This window comes from Ursus americanus, chromosome 23, assembly GCF_024610735.1.
Source record: "Ursus americanus isolate L20-20 chromosome 23, mUrsAme1.1.p, whole genome shotgun sequence".
Lineage (NCBI taxonomy): Eukaryota > Metazoa > Chordata > Mammalia > Carnivora > Ursidae > Ursus > Ursus americanus.
Window position 1 is genome coordinate 19,204,331 of NC_142149.1, and position 21,453 is coordinate 19,225,783.

Below are 21,453 nucleotides of genomic sequence, written 5' to 3' on the forward strand. Positions count from 1 at the left end.
GTACTTTGGCGTAGTGTTTCCTCCTCAGGAGAGACGCAAGCTGGGGCCTGCGCGCAGGCGCACTGTGGATGGACGCGGCCTCCCCCGCCGATTCGCGCATCTGCGCAGTTGGTGTTTATTGTGACCGTCGGGCCGCGGCCCCGGATGTTGTGGCTGCCGGGGGGGAGATGGCGGAGGCAGAGGGGGCGGCCGCGGCCCCAGGCCCATCTTCAGGGCCGAGTTTCAGGGGCCGCCGCGCTATGTCAGGCTCCTGGGAGCGAGACCAGCAGGTTGAGGCGGCGCAGCGAGCCCTGGTGGAGGTGCTGGGGCCTTACGAGCCTCTGCTGAGCCGGGTGCAGGCAGCCCTGGTGTGGGAGCGGCCAGCCAGGAGCGCCCTGTGGTGCCTGGGGCTGAACGCGGCTTTCTGGTGAGAGAACTGGACCCTCAGAAACCTCCCCAGGCGCGAATTCGTCAGGTTTTTCTAGGGCTCTACCTCTCGCCTCCCCTGTTCTCTTCGCTGCATTGGCTCCTTCAGTACCTGCCTAATTTTGCCTCACCTCCTTCCACTCCATCCCGCCTGCAGGCTTTGGCACCGCAGTTCTCCCCAAGGCCTTCCAGTTACCGTCCTCGCTTTACCTGCTCCTGCAGCCTCAACCCGTACAGATGGCGGGAGCTTCTGGTAACATCTTGAGCCGCTCGCAGTGAGCGAGGGCGCCTCATTTTGGTTAGCGAAAGCTGTGTCACTTAAGGCCATCAACTTCCCGTGTCTTGTTTGCTCAAATGTAGTTTGAAGACCATCCCCCGAGCTCTGATTTTAGCAGTTGTTAACTGGGGTAGATGTGTGAGGCTTGAGATGTGCAAAGGTATCCATAGGTGGGGTAAGAAAACAAGCTTGGGTGATCTGCGGTTAGCACGTTAGGTATCCTTTCTACTGCTCAAGGAAGTTTGGGAAGTCTGAGCGTCGATGAGAGCCTCCAGAGCTGCAACTTGAAAGAAAATTATAAGCTTTTGAAGAACAGTTATGAAATAGTGATAGTGAGATTTCACCCGTTTCAAAGCCGTTTACGATTGCAGCTCCTCCCTGTTCCAAGGAATTAGAGATCCAACCTTAGGCACGGTTTATAGGCAGGGAAATTGAGGATGCCTAAAAGCGTGTGTGTCTTCCTCAGCTGGAAAAATGAGACTATAAATATGCTTTAAGAGTCTGTGTGTCATGCTTTGTGAAAATGGAACTGCTGCTTCTCAGTTGGCATGACCTAAGGTGGACATAGGTCTTCCTACGATCTGCCGAGCATGCTTCGGGATTATTCATAACTAGGAAAGGATTATCCACCAGATTCCAAGGGAACTGAATGAGTATAGAGGGGGTTCTACAGCTGAATGAAATCAACCTTATTCTGAGTGAATCTGAAATGGAACAAAATATGTATTTCCAAAGAAAATTTGTTTTTGCTAAAAATACTTTTTCTCCGAAAGTTCTTGGTTTTAAAACCAGTCTTTTGTCTGAAAGATTTTCAGTGAACTGGAGCGAAGCAATTTCACATTCACTGACAGGAAGACACACGGTCAGCTATTACTCTTCACGGTTTGGAGAAGACTCAGGGTAAGGGTGTCGCAGCAGGCTCTGGCATTAGTCGCTTCCACCGACTTTAGCAAACTTGGGGATAAAGTTTTCCTACAGCGTTCTTCATTCCTTCTTGGTAGTGCTTCTTGGATCCTCAGGTACCTGCTTCCTGTCTTGTTCCTCTCTGTCGGAGACCTTTAACTGTCGCCCCTCAGTCAGGAGCGTTTTCCGAAATGATGCTCTCTTCCTTTCCCTTCCTAACCCCAGACCATCCAGGCAAAACTTCGTTTTTTTACCTACATTGAGATTGTACTTCTAGGGAGAAAACTGGTCCTCCGTAAACCAGTCGGGATCAAAGTGCGATTGGCTGTCATAGAAAAACTTCATCAGGATTTAAATGAATAATGAAACCAAGGGTGCGTTAATAGAAATGAATCAGTAGCATGTATGGTGTTGTTTCTGAGGGGACTTGTCATAATGCCTCTTGCCTGAGACACTTCTGAAGAAGAGTGTGGATTTGAGGTCTGAACATGAGCTGCGCCTACGGAGGCACATCTTTAAATGTTGCACTTAGCTTGAATTTGCTGGCCCTCAACAGGGTGTGCTGAAGTTTCCTAATATGCTATGCTTAGAATCTCACTCAGCTCCTCTTTTCTTACTCTTGGTCTCTGAAAGCCTTGTGATTGGTCTTCATCTCTGGCATTTCCTGGTACTTGCCTACTGTGTGTATCCAGAACGTGGTTACTTGTTACATTCCCAGCCTTCTGAAGGTGAAGAGCTACAGCAAAATGCAGGGCTGGCTCTTGAGACTCTTGCACTGTCTGGAGAGAGGACTCATACCCGGGAAGGCTGCAGAGGGACAGCTAAGGTAGTTTGGTATGGCAGTGCACAGGTTGTTGTTTGAGGAAATGAGCTTCCTCGGGAGGCAGGTTGAGGTTCAAAATGAAGACTAGACAACATTCTGGTAGCATCGTATTATATGTGTGTTGACATTTCGGTTAGGAATGTCGAAGAGTATCTGTTTAGTTCTCGGACTTTATAAATGTTTAGAAAATGTATGAGGATCATTGGCTCAGGTCAGAGAGAAATTAGAACAATTTTTTCCTTACTTGTTTTGAATAATAATACATCATTAACTGAGATGTTTTATACATTTTGAGGTATTAGAGGATTGAATAGGAGTACAAAAAAATCACCAGAGTTCAGGTAGGTAGCTCTTAACTTTCAGTGATACGTATTCTCTCAGTCAAGGTTTTTCTGTGCCTGTGAGTATGCCCTCTTACATCTTAATAAACAAAAACAACAACAACGCAGAAGAGAGACATGTATAGTCTTGCTCTACAGTATTTCAGGGCTTTTGTTCTTTTTTCTTCTTCTTCAGTTTCCAGAGCAATTATAGCTATTATGTCAGAAATCGCCCAGTCTGTATTGCTTCTGGTCACTGATATGTTATTATCTCTAGGATAATAACAGAAATGTCAGCCCTTCCTTTCCAGTAGCTAGTGTTCTCATTAGCCTCAACCCCACCTGGAAATGAGTGCTTTGGGGGAACAATATCTGAGTCAGGGAGAGTGTATCCTCACAGGTTCAGAAAAGAACAGGTTGGAGTTACCTGCTGGTTTAACTCCGACCTAGCAGATCAGGGGAGCACCAAGGAGCCCTGGAGATGTGTGTGCATCCTAAGCCCTTGCCCTTCTGTGAAGAGCAGCACATGATTCAAGGAGGGCTAGATGACTCTGGAGCTCCTTTCCAGTTTTTAACATTCTAGGATTTTAGACAGTCCTTAAATTAGGGATATTGCTTTAGAGCAATCACAAGCTGAATCCCTGTTGAGACCTGCGTTGACAGTCACTTGTCAGAATTAACCATCCTATATTCTAGAGGATATTATGGAATCTATTGTTTCCACGGTTAAAAAAATACAGATGTTCCCTCTTCCCCCAAAACCCCCCAAATAAAAAAATGACTGAGAAGTGATTAAAGGTACAGGAGTTCTGATTTAAAAGGTTGGAATATGAGAGAAAAACAATAGGAACAGGAAATGGAAGGCAGGGCCCATTTAAGTAGAGATATTCTGTGAGAAAAATTTGCACATCCACTTGCAGTTGCAGTGTATTGAGCACATTTCTAATGCTAGTCTTGCTGCTTTTGGTACTCAGGGAGACTCCCAAGGATGCCTTGGCTTACTTTTTTTTTTTTTGCCTCCCTTTTGCCATCAGTTTTTATCTATCCTAATTGTAAGGTTGGGTGCTTTCTGTCCATTAACATAAGGTAGGTGTTTAGCAGCTAGCTGGTTTCATTTCTGGTTTTGTGTAAGCAACAACGATCACTACATTATGTGGGTTGGGTTAATTTTTTTCATTCTCATTTACCAGTGACTGGCTCATTAACCAGACGGCCACAAGTGCTGCACAATAATGGGCTTTTTGTCCCTATAGGATGGGAGGCTTTGTTCTGAAGTGCCAGCGAGACAGGCTTACTCTGTAATAACAAAGGAACCCAGAAATAGTATCTTCTTTGATTGAAGATAAACATGTGCTCTTTATTTTGCTTATGGTTATAGCATAAACTTTATAATAGTAAACTCTAATTTACCTTTACTAGTAAAGAGGATCCATGGTATAGGTAACCTCAAAATTGTGTAGTTTTGGACTTTCTCGTGATTTTTCTGGAAATCGGGTTTTTCAAGGAATATTTTATTTAGATGGATAATTGGATTTTAACCCCTAATTAAGGGGATGGAAAGTTTACAAAAGGACAGGGGGAAAAAGCAGAAAATAATGAATTGATGGATAGATAACATTTCACTCTCATTAGTAGTAAAAATTTTGAATGTAAATGAAATGAGTTACTAATTTCTGCTTATTAGGTCTTTTTATTTTTATTTTTTTTTAAAGATTTTATTTATTTATTTGACAGAGAGAGACGGTGAGAGAGGGAACACAAGCAAGGGGAATGTGAGAGGGAGAAGCAGGCTCCCCGCGGAGCAGGGAGCCTGATGCGGGGCTCGATCCCAGGATCCTGGGATCATGACCTGAGCTGAAGGTAGACACTTAACAGCTGAGCCACCCAGGCGCCCCGAAAAAATTTTTTTTAAAGATGTATTTATTGTCATGGAGGGAGAGGAAGCACAAGCAGGGGGAGTGGGAAAGGGAGAAGCAGGCTCCCCACTGAGCAGGGAGCCCGAGATCATGACTTGAGCCAAAGGACCCTGAGATCATGATTTGAGCCAAAGGGAGATGCTTAACTGACTGAGCCACCCAGGTGCCCCTATTAGGTTTTTTAAAATGGTAGTATTTAATACTGGGGAAAATATGTAAAAACTGGCATATGGTTGTTAGCAACATAAGCTGCACAATCTTTCTGGAAAGTTAATTAGGCAACATGTATTAAGACACTTAAAAAGTTAGTATCTTGGGGCACCTGAGTGGCTCAGTCAGTTAAGCCACCACTCTTGATTTCGGTTCTGATCATAATCTCAGGGCCATATGATCCAGCCCCATGTTGGGATCCGTGCTGGGTGTGGAGCCTGCTTGGAATTCTCCCTCTCTGCCCCCCCCCCCTTAAAAAAAGTATCTTTTCAGGGACTGGGGGGAAATGGAGAATGATTCCTAACGGGTATGGGTTTCCTTTTGGGATAATGAAAATGTTCTAAGATAATGGTGATAGTTGCACAACTCTGTGAATATATTAACAAACACTGAATTAGTTTAAAAGGGTGAGTTTTATGGTATGCATACTGTATCTCAGTAACAAAAAGTCAATGCCTTTTGACCCAGTAATTCCACTTAAAGTCGTTAATCATGAGGACAGAGATACATGCTCAGTGATACATAGTTCAGCTTTTTTATATCAAAAATTAGAGACATATTAGTTCAGTTAGGGAAAGATTTAACAGACTAATTGTATATATGTATGATATAATTTTAGAAGTTTTTCATGTTTTTCTGGTGATATAGGAAAATATACCTATGTATTGTTAAATGAAGAAAGAGGTTTTTAAACCAGATATGGCATATATATCCATGGAGTGTTTATATATGAATTTTTTTTAAATGAAGAGAATAACATCTCCTCACATTTGGGGGCATGTATGTAGATAAGGGGCCATTTTTATTTAAAAAAATTTTTTTTAATTATTTTTTTAAGATTATTTGAGAGAGCAGGGGGAGGGGCAAAGGGAAAGGAAGAGAGAATCTCAGGCAGACTCCATCCTGAGTACAGAGCCCCACTCGCGGGGCTTGATCCCACCACCCTGAGATCATGATCTGAGCTGAAACCAAGAGTTGGTTGCTCAACCAACCGAGCCACCCGCTTCCCCAAAGGGCCATTTTAAAAAATGTTTTCTTAGGGAAAATTTAAAACGTACATAAGTACATAAGTAGACAGAATAATAATATGTACCACCATGTACCCAGCTTTACAATTCTTCAGTTCAGGGCACCTGGGTGGCTCAGTCGTTAAGCATCTGCCTTCGGCTCTGGTTGTGATCCTGGGGTCCTGGGATCGAGCCCCCACATCACATCGGACTCCCTGCTCAGTGGGAAGCCTGCTTGTCCCTCTCCCCCTGCTTGTGTTCCCTCTCTTGCTGTGTCTCTCTCTGTCAAATAAATAAAATCTAAAAAAATAAAAAATAAAATTCTTCAATTCGTGGCCAATTTTGTGTCTTCTGTACCTCAGTTCTTTTTTTACCTCTTCCTTTATTGTTTTGAGGCAAATCCCAGGTGTCTTATGATGTAATCTGTAAGTATTTTAGAATGTGAATCTCTGAAAAGTAAAGACTTCAAAAAAATACCAGTGCCATTATCACATGTAAAAAATTAATGATTCTAGTCAGTGTTCAAATTTCCAATTTTTTCATAAATATTATTTGTGTTTTGGGGCACTTGGCTGGCTCAATTGGTAGAGCATATGACTTTTGATCTCAGGTTGGTGAGTTCAGGCCCCACATTGGGTGTAGAGCTTACTTTAAAAAGAAAGATTTAGATATTATTTGTTTTTTTTTTTTTAAATAGTTTGGGGGGCACCTGAGTGGCTCAGTCAAGTTAAGCTCCTGACTCAATTTCAGCTCAGATCAAGATCTCAGAGTCATGGGATGGAGCCCGAGTTGGGCTCTGTGCTGTGTTGAGCCTGCTTGGGATTCTCTCTCTCTCTCCCTCTCTCTCTCTCTTTCTCTGCCCTCCCCCCCCCCCAAAAAAAAGAAGTGAAATAGAAAACAGAACAGTTTGTTTGGGTTAGGATCCAAATGAAGTCCATATATTGTGACTGATGATTCTGTTTTTTTACATCTCTTTTACTCTGTTGGTTCCCCTTCAGTCTTCTTTCCTCTGTCATTTGTTGGTTGAAGAAACCAGTTTGACATATAAAGTGTTCCACAGACTGGATTTTGCTGATTGCATCCCTGTGCGTATTCCCCTTGTGCTCTGTATTTCCTGTAAGTTGGTAGTGGGATCTAGAGGTTTGATGAGATTCAGGTTCAAGACATTTTTTTTTGGTAAGACTGTTTCATAGATGGTGTACTAATTTCATTTTTAATTTTTTTTTTTTAAGATTTTATTTATTTATTCGACAGAGAGAGAGACAGCCAGCAAGAGAGGGAACACAAGCAGGGGGAGTGGGAGAGGAAGAAGCAGGCTTCCAGCGGAGGAGCCTGATGTGGGGCTCGATCCCGGAACGCCGGGATCACGCCCTGAGCCGAAGGCAGACGCTTAACCACTGTGCCACCCAGGCGCCCCTCATTTTTAATTTCATCTGTAATTATCGCTTACATTTTCTAAACTTTCTCCAATAAACATGGTTGCTTTTACGAACAAGAAAAAAAAATGCATCATTAAGAAAGAATAGATTGGGAGCCCACAGTGGGTAAAAGGAGTAATAGGCTGTGGGCAATCCCCAAATTGAACAATTCATATGTAATTATTCAGAATTGATAGCATTTGCAGTTGTTTTGTTAAGTTGGGGAATTTTCACGCTGAATTTAGTTGCTGAAAAATGTTTCGCATGTTGTCTTATCAAACTCACACACTGTTATATCTGCATGTGAATTTTTTGGCCTGGATGAATAGGCATTGCAGGACTACACCAGTCCAGGAGAGTCCTCCTCATTTTTCATCCATCCTTTACCTGTACCAATCTTAGAAATACTTTATCTTCAGTTATATCTTGTCTTTTTTTTTTTTAAGATTTTGTTTATTTGTTTATTTTTGAGAGAGAGAGAAGCAGATGCCCCACTGAGCAGGGAGCCCAATGTGGGACTTGATCCGAGGACCCTGGGATCATGACCTGAGCTGAAGGCAGACACTTAACCGTCTGAGCCACCCAGGCGCCCCCAGTTATGTCTTGTGTTTGCGCATAGTTGCAGAGTTTTCTTATAGGTAGGCTTCCAGGTCACGTCTGTAAAATGATAAGCATTGATGTGACTTCTTTTCACATGGTCCATGTCTTACTCTTCTGAACTTTTTTCAAAACACACTAATCTGAGATTGATATTCCTTTTGTTTAGGGTTTTAGCATTGAGGCCTGGAAGGAAAGAAGCATACGGTTACCCATATTTTATGTTTGACGGTCAGACCTCTAAGAGAACGTTGATGCTAATTTTCTGGTTACCTTGGAGGGGTCAACTGCAGTGTATTGAGGTGATCTTTCCATTAATTAACTTTTTACCAAATGGAAGAAGCTATTTTCCCAAGAAATGTTATTTTATACCACACAGAAAAACTTCTGAGGTTCCTACATTGGCTTACTCAAGAAAAAAGATAAATCTGTTCCTAAAATTAATTTATGGATGAAGATTAATCTTGTTCAAGAAGATTCAGCCTTCATGACCCAAAAAAATACAGCCTTTGTAAAACTTTTTACTGTATCACCTTTATCTGCAGGGTAAAATCTAATATGCTTGTCATAAAAGGCCCTTCATGATCTGACTTCTGCCTCTGTCCCCAAATTCATCCCCTCCTTGTGTTCCGTGTGTTTCAGTTCTATCAAAACTGCTTGTCGTTCTTTAAATATGTTACACCAGCTGGCTGTTCTCCCTGAGTGTCCTCTCTTCTTCCCCACACCCTTTTGTCCTGTTTTCTTACCATTTTTTTTTTTTAATTTTATTTTTTCAGTTATCTCTGCACCCAGCGTGGGGCCCAAACCCACAACCCGAGATCAAGAGTCGCGTGCTCTACTGACTGAGCCAGCCAGGCTCCCCATTCTTACCATTTATCTTCTAAATTCCAGCTTAGATGTCCTCTTCTTTGTTATCACTACCTTGTCATGTTACATTGCAAACACAGATAGACACATAAATACTACTTGAGAGAAAGGTCCATGTCTTACTCTTTTCTGTAACTGGGCTGCTTACCTCAGGCCTCCACATAAAATGGACACTCAGTAAGTATTTGTTGGATTGAGTTGAAGCATAGGTGGGGACTATAACAGGCTACTAAAATATGAAATAGTTCAGGTCTTAGAGAAACAGCATTTTTACTGCCATTATTTTTGGAAAATCAGTCTTTCTTAGGAGAGCTTAATATCCTTTCCCTACCCCAGTTTATATTTGTGTTTGTAATTATGATCTGGGAAGTGGAGATTGCAGACAGTCTGGATTGCCTCCCCAGGGAGCCTTTTCAAGAACTCTGGAGGAAACAGTGGTCGCGCCTCCCCCTCCTGCTGCTGGGACAGAGAAGCAGCAGCACTAGGGATCAGGAAGCTCTAGGGCCCTTATCCTTGGCCTTGTTAAATTTGCTTGTTTGTTAGGATGATGAACTGGCCTTGGAGAAAAGATTAATGACCTGGGGCGGCTCTAGAGGCTTATTTTTGTAAAGCTACTTTCATTCTTTAATCTCAAGTATAATTACAGTGTCCTTTAAGTGGTGGGGTGGAAAATTGGAATAGGGTTATCATTGGTGACTAGATTTTTCAGTTCTTGTTTCTTTCCATCCTTCATTCTTTGTGTAGTTTTAAAAATTACATAACATGGATTCATGTTTATTGAAAACAAGTACAAAAATGTCTAGAAACAAAAATTAAAGTTCTTCTGCCAATCCCTGCATATGTAGATGTATTCATATATATGCACAGATAAGGCTTTTTTTTCTTCATAAGGATCATACTCTAGCATTGTTCTGTTATCTCAGGCCATTAGGTCGTGTATTGAGTTGAGAAGAGAAGAGATCATTTGTAACCAAACCTTGGTCATCCTTACTCTTATTTAATCAATTGCTGTGATAATAGCTAATAACACTTCTACGTTGTAAAATTGAATAGAACTGTTAGGCTTGTATTTTTTTCTTGTCTTTTTAGCAAGATGAAGTATGATCTTTTTATAGGCAATTAAGTATGTTGTGTCTAATACCTACAAAACAATCTGCAAGTTTTTTTACTGCTACCATTACATACAGATGAAGAAACAGGTTTTAAAGAGGTTAAGCTAATTTATTCAAGGTCACGTGACTAAGAGTGGGTGTTCAGAGAATCAGGCTCAAGCCAGTCTGACTTTAAAAACGGTGCCTTACTGCCCTGCTGAACCGTCTGTGGTGAGGGTGTTTTCCCCCATCTGTTGCAAATTAGTACTTTTGTAAAATACAATGTAAATGAGTTACTAGAAAAATTAAGTTTAAAAAGGGACAGAAAGGGGCGCCTGGGTGGCACAGCGGTTAAGCGTCTGCCTTCGGCTCAGGGCGTGATCCTGGCGTTGCGGGATCAAGCCCCATATCAGGCTCTTCCGCTATGAGCCTGCTTCTTCCTCTCCCACTCCCCCTGCTTCTGTTCCCTCTCTCACTGGCTGTCTCTCTCTCTCTCTGTCGAATAAATAAATAAAATCTTTAAAAAATAAAAATAAATAAAAAGGGACAGAAAATACAAACCCAAATGTGTTCTTAGATTCAAAATGGTCAGATTGCTATAAAAAGTTTCTAAATGTTTACCCGAATTTTTATACTGACTTCCTCACAGACTGGTAGAGTCAGCTTGTGGTCCTGCACTGACTACAGATACTGACAAGCACTGCTTTAGAGGCCGTAGGCTGGTGTAGTACACAGACTCATAGAACTAGTTCTTTTAGGGACGCCTGGCTGGCTTGGTTGGTTAAATGTCTGCCTTCAGCTCAGATCATGATTCCAGGGTCTTGGGGTCAAGTCCCAACATGGGGCTCCTTGTTCAGCAGGGAGCCTGCTTTTCCGTCTGCCTGCTGCTCCCCCTGCTTGTGAGCTCACTCTCTCTCTGACAAATAAATAAAATCTTAAAAAAAAAAAGGACTAGTTTTTTTAATGTGTTTTTTTTTTCACTTTTTGTGAGAGATTTTAAATATTAGAATTTATCAACTCATGGTCAATCTTGTTTTTTTTTTTTAAGATTTTATTTTTAGGGGCGCCTGGGTGGCTCAGTTGTTTAGAGTGTCCGCCTTCGGCCCAGGGCGTGATCCCAGAGTCCTGGGATCGAGCCCCATATCGGGCTCCTCCACTGAGAGCCTGCTTCTTCCTCTCCCAATCCCCCTGTGTTCCCTCTCTCGCTGGCTGTCTCTCTCTCTCTGTCGAATAAATAAAATCTTTAAATTTTAATCTTTTATTTTTATTCGACAGAGAGAGAGAGACAGCCAGCGAGAGAGAGAACACAAGCAGGGGGAGTGGGAGAGGAAGAAGCAGGCTCCCAATGGAGCAGGGAGCCCGATGTGGGGGTTGATGCGGGGCTCGATCCCAAGACCCTGGGATCATGCCCCGAGCGGAAGGCCGATGCTTAACGACTGAGCCACTAGGCGCCCCTGCCTTTTTTTTTTTTTTTTTTTAAGATTTTATTGATTTATTTGGCAGTGAGAGAGAAAGCAGGAGCAGGGGGAGAAGCAGAGGCAGAGACAGGGGGGTGGGGAGAAGCAGGCTCCCTGCTGAGCAGAGAGCCTATGCAGCGCTCTATCCCAGGACCCTGAGACCATGACTTGAGCCAAAGTCAGATGCTTAACTGACTGAACCATCCAGGTGCCCCTTGTTTCATCTTCTTTCATATCCTTTCCCTTGCCAAACTATGTTATTTTGACATAAATCCCAGATATCTCATCATTTTGTTCATAAATATTTTAGTATGTATCTTTTAAAAATAGGGACTCTTTACCAACATATTTTCTATAACATTATCACACCTAAAAAATAAACAGCAATTCACTAATAGCTTCTGTATGTATTCAGATTTCCCAGATTTTTTGTAAATATCTATTTGTGGTTGATTCCTTCAAATAACTAACTTTTCCTTCATCCTACTATTGTGACATATTACATTCATTGGTTTTTATATGTTGAACTACCCTTGTATTCCTGAAATTAATCCTTTGAATATGTTGCTGAATTCAGTTTGCTAGTGTTTTACTGAGGATTTTTGCATCTATTTTCATAAGGGATGTAGGGCTATTAGTTTTCTTGTAGTGTCTTTGTCTGGCTTTGGTATCAGAGTAATGCTGGCCTCATAAAATCAATTAAAAAATGTTCCCTCTTCAATTTTTTGGAAATGTTTAAGAAATATTGGTGTTGGGGCGCCTGGATGGCTCAGCTGTTAAGCATCTGCCTTTGGTTCAGGTCATGATCCCAGGGTCCTGGGATCGAGCCCCGCATCGGGCTCCCTGCTCTGTGGGGAGCCTGCTTCTCCCTCTCACATTCCCCTTGCTTGTGTTCCCTCTCTCGCTGTCTCTGTCAAATAAATAAGTACAATAAGAAAGAAAGAAAGGAAGGAAGGAAGAAAGGAAAAGAAAAGAAAAGAAAAAAGAAAAGAAAAGAAAAGAAAGAAAGAAAGAAAGAAAGAAAGAAAGAAAGAAAGAAAGAAAGAAAAGAGGGAGGGAGGGAAGGAAGGAAGGAAGGAAGGAAGGAAGGAAGGAAGGAAGGAAGGAAGGAATATTGGTGTTAATTCTGAAGAACTGGCTTTTAAGATGTAGCTTCAGTGCTAACTCTCTACTGACCTTGACTGAAGCATTTTACTTTCTTGGAGCTGAGTTCCTCCGTCTGTAAAAGGATATCTAATTGAATTATATGCTTTTTAACTCATCTCTAACAGTTTGTTGCCCTACACTAGGGTCTAATTTGGTAGAAGGGTGTTTGCTTTCATCATCATAAGTTGTTATCAGGAATGAATTTCTCCCTGAAATTAATAGAATTGCAGACTTGAAGGTTGAAAGGGCCTTCAGAGGTTATTTGATTCAATCCTCTGCCTTTACAGAAGCACATTATTATCTCTGCCCCGTAGATAAAATTGCCGATACTCAGAAAATTCAAGTGATTTTCCTAAGGTGTATAACTAGGACTTAAGTCTATTTACTAGAGCCTGAGTTATACAGATGGTCCTTTCTGAAATTAGTTTAATTGGATAATCATCTTCTGTTTTTCCTTTCCTGTAGGTTCTTTGCGCTGACATCCCTTCGTCTTGTGTTTCTACTTGCATTCAGCTCAATGATCATTGTATGTATAGATCAATGGAAGAACAAAATATGGCCTGAGATAAAAGGTGAGTTTGATAGCATTTAGAAGAATCTGGACTGGAAGTGGTCTTTCCTTTAATTTTTACCTTTAGTTTTGGGGGTTTATGAGGGAGTATATAGAACCGGGAATATCTTTTGATGTCTGAATTGTTGCTTTAGGAGACACTTGAAGGGCTGGGGCTCCATCAGTAGTTCCTTAGAGCTTCGTTCCACCCTTCCCATTGTTATTAAGCTCAGGAAATCTGTATCCACCACCTGAGATATTCTTGCCCTCATAATTGGCTGGAGGAATAAGTAGTCCTCACGTTAAAAAAAAATTATCATTGGATACTGCATCTTTCCCAAGGCAGTATCAATTTGCCTCTCAGGGATTTCTTTTAAATTGTGTATTTGCAAAGCACTAACCTAAGCATTGTGACTTATATAAAGTACTCTAAGATACGGTTCCTTTTCTCAAAGATTATACATACATAAACAAAAGACAGGTGACTGTTACAGAACAGGACCAGAGATGTCACTGGGCAGTATGGGATCGGTACGTTTGTCATGTATTTTGGCCCTGGCTCAGGCCTTGAACGAAGCAAGAGATTTGAACAGGTGAAGAGAAAAGTGTGTTTCTGGAGGGACTAGTAGTTCGATTAGTCTGAGAAACCAGAAGCTGCAAAGCATCTCCTGAGAGCAGGGAATTAGACACTTTCACCAGAATGAAGAGGTCATTAATAAAAGGATTGCTAGGAGATAAATCTGAAAATATATTGGGATTAGCTTTTACAAGGCTTTCAAGTTAGGCCTAGAAGTTTAGACTTTATCCTATAAGTAGCGGGTGGTCAGTGAACATTTTTTTATTAGCCCTATGTGCTGAAGGGATATTAAAGATTAATTTGGTAGCATTTTACAGGATCCCATGGAAGGAGTAAAAGGGGAGGGAGGGAGACCTGATAGGAAACTATGGCTGTATCTGTGTGGGAAGTAGTCAGAGAGGTATTCCTGGAAACAAACTAGGGCTGACTTGGGAGCTGGGAAGAAGGAAGACACGTGAAGACTGATAAATAGGGGGTCAGAAGAGTAAGGGATAAAAGCCAAGTGTGGGAGTTCAAAGCTAGGAGAGTAGGAGAATGGTGTTCCAGGTAGCAGAGAGAGTAGCATCTGGCAGGGGAGGCAGTTCGGGTGGGGGACGAGAGCAGGGGAAAATTGATGTCTGCTTTTGAGATGTTGATTTTGAAGTGTTGGCAGGATATTTACACCAGCGAATACATTCCCATCCTATTTTGTAAAGACTTTAAGGAATCATGTAGTTCAGTCACCAGTCTTATGGTTGGTGAATGTCAAAAGACTTGACATCATTCATTGTAGTTAGTGGGTCTCTTTTCAAAGAGAAAAGGCAGATGTCTGGGGTTGGAGTGGCTGTAACACGCCTCAGTGACCTGGTGCACATTGGTGTGTGTGAGCAACCAAGATACATTTGAGGGGTGGGATGGATCATTTTTCATGTGCACCTTGGCTCTTGGTTGTAGTAAGTAGAAGGGGCCCTGATGCTCCATTTGGATCCCCTTAGCCCCCCCCCCCCAAGAAATGAGCAGGCATCAGCCATCCTCCCCGTGTCTGCAGTTCCCTAACTCTGTCAGTATAACATGGTGTCTCCTTTTTATTGGCTATTACTATTTTCTTTCCCCCAAACCTATTAAAACTCGAGCTGTCAGACCAACAGCCTAACATTTTTATGTTTAGTTTTCCCTACCGACTAATGCTGGTGTTTGTTTTAATATTGTAGTGCCAAGACCCGACGCGTTAGACAATGAGAGGTATGGAACACTAATTAAATCCCTTTTTGTTGCTCGGATTGATTCTCTTGTTGTAATATTCTGGTTACATGTTGTTAACCCCATGTTACGGATACACAGTATGAGCTGAGAACCTAGTCTGTTCCAGATAACCATCTTAACAAATCCTGAAGTTCAGACAGCAGTATTTTGAGATGGTTGGTGTCCTGTGCTATTCACAAGAGAAGTTTCTGAAGAAGCAGCATTATTGTGCCCCATAACCTGATATGCCAGGGAGTTAGCTGCATTTTTTAGCCCTACTGTAAAAACTTAGAGGCAGCTTATTTCGTTTGTCTCCTGGCTTTTATACTGGGTTATCTAATGTGTTCTGTGACCTCTGGCTTTTTAAAAAGTTCCTGGTCAGAAAACACATTGGTTCCTGGCATCAGCAAGCCAAAGATTCCTCTTGTGTCTTACAGCTCCTGCTCTGTTTCTCAGTTCATTCATCCCATGTGTTTGATCCAAGGCGTTCCCTCTGCTGTGGTTTATTTTGCTTTTGCTGTGTTTATTTTCTCTCTGAGACACATCTACCATCGCCTCCCCTTCAGCAGCAGCAGCATCAGACTGTGCTTTACTTGTATCCCTGAATTGCAGTCACAGGGTATTGCAGTGGTCCGAGTGCAGGGAAGAGGTTTCTGAGCACAAAGTGCCTTGGAGCTGGTGGCAGGTTTATACACGTGGATTGGGCAGCTTGCTCATAGGGTGGAGTTGTCAGAACAAGTGTGCCCTCCTAGTCCCTAAATTCAAGTTTCAACCTGGCAAGACAAGAAAAAAGTCCCGCTTCGCCTCTAAAGCACCCAGGACTAGCCACTCCCAGCTCCAGTTGAAGCCTAGAAGCATTGGCTGCCTACACAGCAAGATGGGGGGATCCCTCAGCACCCTCCTTTCACAGCTCCCCCTTCTCTCTCCTATAGCTGGGGCTTTGTGCACCCTCGGTTGCTCAGCGTGCCCGAGCTCTGCCACCACGTAGCTGAAGTCTGGGTTAGTGGGACCATTTTCATAAGGAATCTTGTGCTTTTCAAAAAGCAAAACCCAGGCAAGGTAAGACTCTTCCCTTTTCACTTTCATTTCTGGCTTCTCAGTTCAGTTCATGCTAAACTGAAACAGTCCTTTGACTACATAGCCTCATTCAAGAAAGGAAACACTGTGATGATTGTGGAGACAAAGGGAAGTGATAGGAAGGGGCTGCTGACCAGCCACTGGGACCAAGGGAAGAGCCTGAGGACTCCTCCTCTGGGTGCCCACCTCTCAGATTGAGCATCTTCCTGCCCGGCGGGAAGGAGAGCTTGCTCGTGTGCATTCTGGGTCAGGTTAAATATGTGGTAGGTCGTTGAGTTTTTTCGTTTTTTTTAGTTTTTTTTCTTTTTCTTTTATTTTTTTTTACTTAAAAAACCCACCACCAACACTTGCTTTCAGAGAGAATTTTTGGCTAAGCCTATGCAAACCAGTTTCCCAGTGGGAAAGGTGCAGCCCTGTTGGGTTAGCCAGGGAAAAGGAGTGTGAATAGAACGGACGTCCTCCTTTTCATCCCGAACAGAGTCACCACGGGATGCCACCGTGGCTAGACACAGCTGTCATTCTGACCTGCCCACTCACAGGTCATGAAGAATCATTTCAGTCACGGCTCCACCTCATCCCCTGTCCGCACCCCAGTCTCCTGCCATGTCACAAAAACTTAATCCTGTTTCCTGAATCCTCTAGTTCTGCTTGCTAAGCTGTGGGATACTGACCTTTTTGGCCGTCTTGGGCCGCTACATCCCCGGGCTCCTGCTGTCCTACTTGATACGTAAGTATGGCACGTATGCCGCCCCCCCCCCCCCCCCCCCCGCCGAGCTTCCCCTCCTCCTAGGTTTTCTAGCCACACCTAACTCTGGGTCTAGGAGGAGGACTTTTACATTTTGGTTCACCAGGAAATAACCCTTTTATATTTTCATAACTGTTTGGTGTCATGAAAATATCTTTCTTCTTGCCTATAACAGGCTCCCCACACATCCAAGTCCTTTTCTTACCAAGTCAGCTTAGGAAATTGATGACGGTCCACTAACACACATTGTATTACCAACTCTAAAGGACTGTCTGTCCCTATTTAAGAGGAAATTATTTAGAGTCAGTATATTGTGTAACAGCAGAACATAACTTTTAGGGGTTTCTCTACTAGATTCTGCTTATCCTGGAGCACTTCTTTTTCTCCTGGAACACAATGTTTTAAATTTAGTTACTTCCTATTGGCATGAACTTTGCGTGGGGCTGGAAAAACTGAGGCGTTAATGCTGTGGCCAGCTGTTCACATGACGTTGTGTCGTTCCTGAGCATTGTTACCATCCAGCCTTGTTCATGTGACACCCAGATGCAAGTGACCACACCTGGTTCTGTGCTCAGTATCTCAGCACCACACTCTACTGTGCACAGCCACGTAGGCGGCCGCAGAAGTCTCTGCCCTCCAGACCCCCCAAGTGTTACGGGAGACTAGAATCAAGCAGAGCTATTCCCAACCAAGTGTCCGGTGAGGACACAGTAGCAGAGGGACAGTCAGGATTGTTTCATCCAGCCCCTTCTCCACTCTGCGGCTGTTTCCCACTCCTCCTCGCAGTTGTCACTGTCATGCTGTGGCCCCTTGCTGTGTACCACCGACTGTGGGATCGAGCCTATGTCCGGCTGAAGCCAGCTCTGCAGCGGCTGGACTTCAGTGTCCGTGGCTACATGATGTCCAAGCAGAGAGAGAGACAATGTAAGTGTCAAGGGGAGGCTTCCTTCCACTTGGGCACTTTGGGGAAGAGAAGGAAAAGCCTGGAGGTCTGACATAATGGGTAGGTCCCCGAAAGTGGGAGAGGTGGGATGTGGTGGGAGTGTAGGAGGGTGGTAGGTAAAGTGGTATCTTATTCCAGGCAACTCTGTGGAGGCTTACTGAGTTTTGCTTTTGCAGTTCTGGCCACTCCTAAGTTGAATAAAAGTCAGACAGTGAAGATAGAGATCTCTAGTGTTTGCTGTTTTTTATGAAGCACTTTCCGTGTGCCCAAGCGCTGTGCTGGCCGCTCTGCATGTTTGTACTTATTTTATTTTTATTTTATTAATGCATATCTTATTGAACCTTGACAACCTTGAGAAAAGAAATTGAACTTTACAATCAGTAAATAGCAACTCCCAAGCCAGGCCTCTTTTCACTACTAAAAACTGCTTTCCAGAGGTGATACTTTGATCCTGAGAAGCCAGAAGGGTACAGCCTAAGACCCTCCAACATGTGAATGACAATCGTGTGAACTCTCTCCTCCCTTCTGTGGGCTGGTCAGATTGGGGGTGTCATAAAGCCCTAGCAGTCAGAGAGCCCTGCGGCTGGTCGTCAAGGCCCAGCTCCCTCCGGCACAGCCAGCTGAATAGTGTCAGCCCTCAAAGCCTGGTTTAACCGCAGTGGGGCGTCTCCCTTTGCCCTCTCTCTGATAGCATCCACTCTCCCCTTGACATCCTGTCTTCCCCCAGCCTGTCCTGCGGGTTGTTGATCATCTGACCAGAACAAAAATGTGGAGGGGCTGGTGGGGGAGAGGCGTTGGAAGCGAGATCTTTGCTGTGTTACCAGCCTGTCCTGGCACTTAGGCTCAGCAGCCCACCCTCAGGCATTGTGTTGTGTTTTTTTTCCAGGCATTGTAATGTAGGCTTCGGGCCCTATTCAGAGGGTTCATTCTCTTTCTGTTCTGATTTTATGCTTTGAAGTCTGAGGCGGGTGGGGTTTTTCCCTGAAGCGAAGGTGTCACGGCCTTCTGCTCTTTCTGTGCAGTGCGCCGCAGAGCTCTACACCCAGAGCGCGCCTTGGACAACCACAGTGACAGTGAAGAAGAGCTTGCTGCCTTCTGTCCTCAGGTATCTCGGGTGTGGGAAGTACACCAGGGGCTAGTGTTCTTCTAGCTCCTGTAACCGTATGGCACCTCACGTTTAGGCCATAGTAGGTTTTCAGGCCTATTATGGGGGCTCCAAGGCCCCACCCTCCCCTTACTCCTAAGAGCAGTGAGGAGAGAAGCTAGTGTTATATTGGGACTGTGAGCGTAGATCTCAGTTTGAGCCTGGTGACCAGCACACCCTCTTCCATGTCTCCTTTCAAACCCTATCATCATGGCAGAACTTCTGGAACTGATGTGATTGTCTTTTAAACAGCCCGGCCCACCTTATGTTGGGCAATGTGTCTTCCTGGCCGCCTGTGAAAAGTAATCTCTTGATCAGTTATTTGCTTAAGAGTAAGTGGCTGGTTGACTGCCCAGATTGCTTTCCTTCCTGCTCAAGATCGATAAGTAAGGGTGTTTTCCTTGGGGGGGGGGCAGCCTAAAAGGGATCAAGATATTGACTAAAGTCCCCAGTCTTGTCTGGTTGCACAGCTGGCCCTAGGCTAGCCTTTAGGGCCAGCGAATTAGTAGAGCTATAACTGGGGAACTGCACCTGTTCCTAATGGCATCCTCTCTTCAGGCTTGTTGGTCTTTTCTTCCTAAGCTGGATGATTCTGCTGTTGCCAAGGAATTGGCCATCACAGACTCTGAGCACTCAGATGCTGAGGTCTCCTGTACAGACAACGGCACATTCAATCTTTCACGAGGCCAGACACCTCTAACAGAAGGCTCTGAAGGTGAGGGGAACCGTGGACACGAGTTCATAATGGCTCTGACTGTTGCTGCTCAGCTTCTCTGGGCAGAGAGGAGACTGTCCCCTCCTCTCCTGTTTTCTGAGGTGTGGACCGGGCGGCAGAGCAGCTTTGGGTGGGGGGTGAGATACGGCTGTAGCTGGGATTGCACTGCTGCTCTCCTTGAGATCCTCCCTTAGTAGCCTTGGGTTCTAGGCTGCTATGTGGCATAGGGGAGGAAGGGGAGGGAATTCTTTGGCCAGTAGAGATCTGAGCAGTGTATAACTGGAGGGGAAAGGCCGACCAGTGCTACAGGTTTTGCTTCACCCTGAGAAATTCAGGGTAGAAAAATCGGGTCACATGGGGCTGACTTTGTGGGGCTAGGGCACAGGAGTGCCAGGCTGTTGCTGTGTCTCAGACACCCCTCTATTCTCCCAGACCTAGATGGTCACAGTGATCCAGAAGAATCCTTTGCCAGAGACCTCCCAGACTTCCCTTCCATTAACGTGGATCCTGCTGGCCTGGATGATGAGGACGATACCAGCATTGGGATGCCTAGCTTGATGTACCGTTCGCCACCAGGGCATGAGGAGCTCCAGAACCCCCCTGCCAGCCAGGAGGAAGCCGTACTGCCGGAGCTCCTGCTCGGTGCCCTGCCTGCAGGGTCCAACCTCACCAGCAACCTCGCCAGCCTGGTCTCCCAGGGCGTGATCCATCTGGCCCTGTCAGGGGCCTCCCAGCCAGGCCCTTCTGGCCTGCCTCCCCGGAGAACAGCAAGAGGCTTCCTCCAGGCCCCCAATTCAGACCTGGACACTGATGCTGAGGGGGATGACTTTGAACTTCTGGACCAGTCAGAGCTGAATCAGCTGGACCCTGCCAGTTCCAGGAGCCACTGAGGTGGAGACTCCTTTTCGGGGTCACTGTGGTTTAGGTTTTTTTTCTCCCTATCCCACTTAAGGTGAAGGGGCAAGGGAAGAACCCAGGTCCCATGCACTGAATCATATATGTATGCTTGGTGGCCTGGCTGAAGCTCAGGCCTGCTGAGAGGATACTCACTCCCCTGCTACCAGCTGGACGCCCATTTCTGAGCTGTCACTGCAGTGAGAGTGCTCCCCTGAGGGAGGCTTCTCGCCATCAGAATGGTACTTTTGGGGAACAAAGTAATCAGGGGTATCGGTTCCCCTTTGAGGGGGTGCTGCTGTTTGCTTCTAGGTATGGGTGCTTGGGGGCCCTCAGTGGTAGAAGCACCCTTCCCTCCCTCCCTCCATCACCTCCTTGGAGCTCCAAGTCAGGCAGCAGCTGAAAGAGTTACATTGCCATCTTCCTCTTTTGCTAAGCCATGATCTCTGATTTGTCTTTTTCTAAGCAAGTTTTTTGGTTCTGCAGAGCAGGCCTGCTCCCTCTGCCCCAGCCCATCCTCATTTCTTGAGGCCTAACCTCCAGTGCTCCAAAATAGTGCTTGTGAAATTTAAGAAATGTGAACATGATGTGGGGGTGGGCCTCTTCGACGTTACCTTGGGCCGTGGGGTCAGCTGGCTGAGAGGGCGAGTGCCTCTGTATCTCCTGGTCTCATGGAATCTTCTGAACCTGCCTGGTTATATTTGGTGCTGCTAACCCCTGGCTCCATTTGACCATCAGCCTGAGCAACGAGCAAAGCAATACCATACCATATCCATTTCCATGTTCCCATTCCTTCCCCTGCTCCTCCTTTGGAGAAGCAATAATCGCATGGGGGATGTCAAAGTAGCACTTTACAAGTGGCTTATTGGCATTCACCCCAGGAGCCACCGGCTCTTCTTGCACCAGCTATTACTCCCTATTCAGTTCCTTTAATACTTTGATTTTCAACTGCTTCCCAACTTGGCGGGGCCTCTTTTAAGGATGAGCCCATTAGCAAGAATGTGTCTGTAGTCAGCAGAGACTTCCTTAAGGGGTATCTGTTCTACTGCCCCTAGAAAAATCATGTGAGACAAAACTAAAAATGGTCATTCTAAACCGATGCCAGCCTACAGCCTCTCTTTGCCTCCCCAGTCAGAGCTCAGGCCAAACT

At 44.6% G+C, this 21,453-nt stretch overlaps 1 protein-coding gene across 1 annotated transcript; it reads left to right on the forward strand.

The window, feature by feature from the left end:
• Nucleotides 1–69: 69 nt before the first annotated feature.
• Nucleotides 70–21,402, forward strand: RETREG3 (reticulophagy regulator family member 3). Its single transcript, XM_045781747.2, has 9 exons — nucleotides 70–406; nucleotides 12,903–13,009; nucleotides 14,755–14,785; nucleotides 15,718–15,844; nucleotides 16,505–16,589; nucleotides 17,394–17,531; nucleotides 18,573–18,655; nucleotides 19,277–19,409; nucleotides 19,842–21,402. The coding sequence occupies exons 1-9, from the start codon at nucleotides 168–170 to the stop codon at nucleotides 20,297–20,299; spliced, it is 1,401 nt and encodes a 466-aa protein (XP_045637703.1). The 5' UTR covers nucleotides 70–167; the 3' UTR covers nucleotides 20,300–21,402.
• The last annotated feature ends 51 nt before the right edge of the window (nucleotides 21,403–21,453 follow it).

What these genes read in the sequence shown, in the direction of transcription:
- RETREG3 (XM_045781747.2), top strand. Translation starts at nt 168, where the DNA reads ATGGCGGAGGCAGAGGGGGCGGCCGCGGCCCCAGGCCCATCTTCAGGG. An exon ending in GACGCGTTAGACAATGAGAG is followed by an intron (nt 14,786 to 15,717) that starts GTATGGAACACT and finishes TCTCTCCTATAG; the next exon opens with CTGGGGCTTTGTGCACCCTC. An exon ending in TTGCTGCCTTCTGTCCTCAG is followed by an intron (nt 18,656 to 19,276) that starts GTATCTCGGGTG and finishes TTTCTTCCTAAG; the next exon opens with CTGGATGATTCTGCTGTTGC.